The following is a 6,072-nucleotide window of genomic DNA, read 5'->3' as shown; positions in this document are numbered from 1 at the left end:
ATACATCAATTATATCAAGCATATTTGTACATATGTTGCCATCATCATTTCCAAAACATTTTCTACTTGAGCCCTTGGTATAAGCTTCTCTTTTTTTCCCCCTCCCTCCCCACCCTCCTATCCTTGTGAATCCTTGATCAATTATATATTGTTATTATCATTTCGTATCTTAGACTATCTGTTGTATCCCTTCACCCACTGTTTTGTCTTTAAATGTGTAAATGTCCTCATACGTGTGATTAGTATTTATATGATTATTTTAGAAACCTCACCAAAATGTCAGGCACTTTAGAGATAATGAAAGTATAACTCTTTATTCTGAGAATTGACTATAATTTATCCTCCTTAAAGCCTGGCAAAATTAGTCAGGTCTCTAGAGAGATTGAGGAATTTCCTATTCCTCTTGTCCTTTTTGGCCATAAAATAAGATTATTGCTCTGACTTTCTATTCTAGTTTCCTTCCTTTGATTATTTGAGGGACAGATAGCAGGTTGAGAATGTTTTAGTTTATATTTACCAGCGTAAACAATATGGATGATGGATATTTTCTCCAGTGTTAGAGATTCAATTGAATTAGAATTTATTTTCTTTTGCAAGTTCTAATTAATTTATTTTCACTGTATTTCACAGACTTTCACTCCCTTAGTAGATAAGCTGGGTTTGGGTTCTGTGGTTCCAGTTGAATACCTTTTGGACCGAGAGCTTCGTTTCTTGTCAGATGCTAATGGATTACATCTGTTCCAGGTACAGAAAAGTACTCCAGTTCTGAGCTTGTTATTTTTTCCTTGGTAATTTCTTTGTTGATAAATATATGGGATTTTTTTTAGTATTGAAATCGATACTTTCCTCTAATCGTTTCCATATAGCTTTTACAGTTTCTGTACTCCCTTGAAAAGTACATTTAGTAGCTAAAGCTTCTTTCATCTTTGTACACTCCCCCCCCCACTTCACCTAAAATTTAGGGCCATAATTCTAAGGGTCTTCATAGAAGAAGTGGCTTCCTTAAGGTGACTGGTTCTGTAAATTAAAGTCTGAAGGGGCTCATATTATGTCAGTGGCAGAACAGGCTAGGAATTTGAGCTAGTTGAAGCAGCATGAAAAATGTCAGAGCTTAGGTATATCTTTAGTTACAAGGAGAAAGTGAAAGTTGGTCACTTAAGTAAACTAACATCCAAGTTAAGAGTTTCAGAATTTAAAGAAGGTAGAAAGTTGAGATGGGGGGGTGGGGTTTGTTGTTGTTTTTAGTTTATTCTTGTATAGTGAAGTATTTGTTTCTCAGTTGAAATGTTGCTGACATAGGTAAAAAGTGGGAGGTGTGGAGGAGTTTTACTTGTGTTCTTTGGGGGTACTGATGTGGATTTCTTGTTGATATGTCTCAATTCCTCTCAAAGGCAACAACCTTCCTTCCTTTAATCATCTTTATAATCTTGCTCTCTATATGTTAAAGACACTCAGAATGTTAGATAAGTAAATACCAAAATAAATAAAAAGACATATGTGGAATAAATTGTTTGTGGTCAAGTAAGTATGGGAAAACGCTGGCAAAAACAGGTATTTTTGCTATGTGATTTCCCAGAACTTTTACTATGTATGCTATTTATGTAAAAAGTTATAATATAAACTACAACCTAGACTGAATGCATAGTTTCTTTCATAGCATCTTATGGAAAGTAGAGTTCTAGAGAACATTCTTTGGCAAATGCTGATACAGAGCTCCTTAGGGGTATGATTTTTATCATCTGGTTAGGTGTTATTGATAATCATTTTAATGTTCCGTTTTCTTCCTTTATCTTTACCAGATGGGAACAGATAGCCAAAACCAGGTTCTTTTGGAACATGCTGCACTGAGAGAAACAGTTAATGCTTTGATTGGTGACCAAAAACTACAAGAGATATTCAGCCGAGGTAAGACAGAAGGAGTCATTTGTCTTAAACTCTGAATCAAGTGTTTGGTGAATATTGAGAGTGATAGAATTTGTACATATTTCTTTTTTTGTGAATAAAGTTAGAGTATTTCAAGTTAACAAGATCTCTAAGATAGATTGGACAAATGAGATCTCACTAAAGCAGGCTTTCCTCTTAATACTGTATTTTATAATACATAGTTATTGTAAGTTTTATTTTTAAAGTATATATTAAGGGTTTTAGGAGAAACTTGGGCTTTCTACTCCCATTCAACAGTTACAGTCTTGGAAATGCACAAGGGGTTGCTATGAGTCAGCGTTCACTCAATTGCAGTGAATTTCTTTTTGTCTGTTTGTTTGTTTAAGGTTTTAACATGCACTAGACACATGCCAAGGCACTGGGAATATAATCAGGAACTCGTCCTAATTAAATTTATGGTGTATGGTTCTCAAAGAATAAAGACTTGTTAAACACCAATAAATAACAACTTCTAATGCAAAGTATATTCATAAAGTAACATTTCCACAACGTAATTCACATTAATATATATATATTTAAAATCATTTTATTGGCGCTCATACAACTCTTATTACAGTCCACACACATATCGCTTCTCGGCCTTTTGGCTAAGATCAAGTGTACAGTCCACACACACATCAGTTGTGTGAAGCACACATATACATTCGTTGCCCTCATCATTCTCAAAACGCTTGCTTTCCGGTTGGGCTCCTGGAGTCAGCCCCTCATTTTCCTAACCCCTTTCCCCCTCCCCCCTCCCTCATGAACCCTTGATAATTTATAAATTATTATTTTATCATATCTTACACTGCCCGGCGCCTCCCTTCACCCACTTTTCTGTTGTTCATCCCCCAGGGAGGAGGTTATATGTAGATCCTTGTAATGGGTTCCCCCTTTGTACCCCTGCCTTTCCTCTTCCCTCCCCGTATCGCCACTCTCACCACTGGTTCCGAGGGGTTCATCTGTCCTGGATTCTCTGTTTCCAGTTCCCATAATATATTATTTTTAAGAACGGAAACAACCAAGCTTTTTTCAGTGCAGATACAAGGTTTGCCCAGGATTCTAGACTGAAGGCAGACTGTTTATTTTTATTTCCCTTCATGTGGGATGTCTGCTTCACTTTCTTTCTGGGCTTCATTGTAACCATAGTTTTCAGTGAAATAGTGTCTTTGGTAAAAACAAATTTAAACAGGTATAAAGGTAGGAAAACTGATCTATTTGAGGAGGAAAGTATCGATAAAATTATATTTAATAAGGAAAGTTATGGAAGAAAAAATAAAATGAGGGAAAATTGATAGGAGGGTAGAAGAAAAGTGAGTATGGACAGAATAATGGGTAGGAATGTGAATATTCAGAGAAAAATTAAGGAAGCTTAATTATAACTCCAAGAAAGAATAATCAGAAGTAATGATATAGTCTTAAGTGTACAAAGACATATGGGAAGGAGAGAGGAACTGTCCATCTTGGAGGTCCCGCTGAAATTTCAGGATAGCATTACCAACTGTTAAATGTCTTTGAAGCTCTGTGGTCCTAGGAAGACAGGTGCTATATTTGTTCAGACTATTATTAGTGCAGAGGCTGGCACCCCATAAATTGAACTTTCTACCCACTGTTATTTGAAAGCAAAATTGCAGAATACAAATGGTTATTTATCACTTCCACAGTCACTGAACTTATTAATAGTGCCCTTAGTGAAGGGCCTCCCATTCTTCTCATGTGCACAGCAAGTATCTAGTACATTTCCATAGTACATTTAGTTTTTAATTTCTAAGCTTTCTTTCCCTTTCTACATTAATTTTTTTCCATAAATTCTTTGAGCCTGGCTTCTCATTAATGTCTTCAGTGCAGCTTGATGAAATATCAATTGAAATGTTTCATCAAGCATCTGAAGCACTAGAAGCATTCAACTGGTCTGTGTCAAAAAATTTGGGAGGCAGCTATTGGCCAACTAAGTGAAAGAAACCCAGATTTGTGCCCATTCTAAATACAGATGACCCAGAAGTCTGAAAACTATCAAACTATCATTAATATCAAATGCAAATAAATTTTGCTGAAGATAGTTCAACAGTGCTTAGAGCAGTAGATCAAGCTGACAGAAACTCAAGACAGATTCGGAAGAGGACATAGCACCAGTGATAGTATTGCTGACATCAGTTGGATCTTGACGCAAAGTGGACCAGAAAGATGTTTATTTGTGTTTTACTGACTATAGAAAGGTATTTGACTGAGTGTATCATAACAAACTCTACATCACATTGAAAGTCAACAGAATTCCAGAACACTTCATGGTACTCGTTACCACTTCTGACGCTATGGTAATAGTTTATTTCAGAAGAATTAATACCAGACTAGGCACAAAGAATGGGAAATTAAAGATGCCCTAAATATCCAAGATGCTATTCTTTATTTTTCCTCTACTCCTTCCTGAATACATTCCTTCAAGTCCTTTGGTTCGTGATTCACTGCAATGCCCCACAGAAACTCCTGAAACTTTAAGGCAATGTCTCATTTGGTTGTGGGTGCTGGTAAGTCCCAAATCTGAAGGTTAGGCAAAGGCAAACCAAATGCAGAGTCCAAAGCCTAGGTCTTCTTACTTCTACCAAAGCGTGGTCAGGAAAAAGAGATGGCTTTGATGGAGGTATGTTTTGTCTTTTAGCGGACTATACCCTCAAGGAAACAAAGGGTGATGTTCAAATCACACCCTCTACTAGAGTCTAAAGAGACCCCCTAAGGCAGTGGTTCTCAGCCTGTGGGTCTTGACCCCTTTGGGGGTCAAACGACCCTTTCACAGGGGTTGCCTGAGTCATAACAGTAGCAAAATTACAGGTATGAAATAGCAATGAAAAAAATATATATTTTTTTACATTTAAAGGAAATATTTATTTTTTATTTTTTGGGTTTTTCGTTTGTTTTTTTATAAATCATTTTCCTGGGGGCTCATACAGCTCTTATCACAATCCATACATACATCAATTGTGTAAAGCACATTTGCACATTCGTTTCCCTCAATATTCTCAAAACATTTGCTCTTCACTTAAGCCCTTGGCATCAGCTCCTCATTTTTCCCCCTCCCTCCCCACTCCCCCTTCCCTCATAAATCCTTAATAATTTGTAAGTTATTATTTTGTCATAGCATTGAAAATAATTTTATGGTTGGGAGTCACCACAACATGAGGAACTGTATTACAGGGTCGCGGCATGAGGAAGGTTGAGAACCACTACTCTAAGGAAACAGTGTGACTTGGTTCACACCTTCTACTAAAATCAGATCTTAATTCCACCCAAATCCTAACCATTAATATAATAGAGAAAACCTTCCATAATGGGATTGTAGCCACAGGCATAAAATCCTGCCTTAGAATACAGCACATAAGGAATTATGACTAGCTAGAAGAGGCAGTTATATGACAAGAACACACCAATACTATATGGGTTTAAAATCAGGAAAAATGTGTATCATGGTTGTATCTTTTCACTGTATTTCTTTAATCTCTATGCTGAGCAAATAACCCAAGAAGCTGACTATATGAAGAAGAACTTGGCATCATAATAATTTACAGTATGCGGATGACCCAACCTTGTTTTCTGAAAGCAAGGAGAACTTGAAGACTTGCTGATGGATTGCAACTCCCTTCTAAAGAAATTCAAAATTTTTACAACTGGACTGTTAAGTTATGGTAAATGGAGGAAAGATTGAAGTTTAGGATTTCATTTTGCTTGGATTCACAATCATTGCTCAGGGAAGCAGCAGTCAAGACATCAAATAATGATAAAGTCTTGAAGTGTAACCATTTCGAGAGCCTGGCCCCAATCCCAACTATGTGGACACCTACCCCTCTCTCCAGAAGGGTTTATATCAGAGGACAGCACTGAAGCTGCAGCTGAGGGAGAGGGACATGTCTGATCAGAGCACACGGGAGCAAATGAAGGGGGAGGAAGAGAGACTAGAGCACATCCTGGCCCACCAAGCCTTGAGGATGATATCCCCGCTCAGAGCAGCCAATCTACAGAAAAGACTATATGGCCGGCCCCACTACAAGGCACGATATCCCTCACTGACCCATAGCCCTACAGGGGACAACACTGGGGACACAGTGTGGGAATTCCGCCCCATCTGATCCCACCACACCGAGGCAAAACACAAAGGGC

At 37.6% G+C, this 6,072-nt stretch overlaps 1 protein-coding gene across 1 annotated transcript in view; it reads left to right on the top strand.

Moving 5' to 3' along the window:
- Nucleotides 1–6,072, top strand: part of KDM3B (lysine demethylase 3B) — a 62,965-nt gene that overhangs the window by 2,085 nt on the left and 54,808 nt on the right. Inside the window, exons 2-3 of the mRNA XM_045285027.1 lie at nucleotides 631–744; nucleotides 1,800–1,905. Of these exons, the coding sequence (XP_045140962.1) occupies nucleotides 631–744; nucleotides 1,800–1,905 (220 nt within the window). The remainder of the gene's footprint in view (nucleotides 1–630; nucleotides 745–1,799; nucleotides 1,906–6,072) is intronic.

The sequence above is a fragment of the Echinops telfairi genome, unplaced genomic scaffold, assembly GCF_000313985.2.
Source record: "Echinops telfairi isolate 266 unplaced genomic scaffold, ASM31398v2 ScPeMD7_7469;HRSCAF=8507_1, whole genome shotgun sequence".
NCBI classification, from domain to species: domain Eukaryota; kingdom Metazoa; phylum Chordata; class Mammalia; order Afrosoricida; family Tenrecidae; genus Echinops; species Echinops telfairi.
Note: the sequence above shows the minus strand (reverse complement) of the source record. Positions and strands in the feature narration are given on the sequence as shown.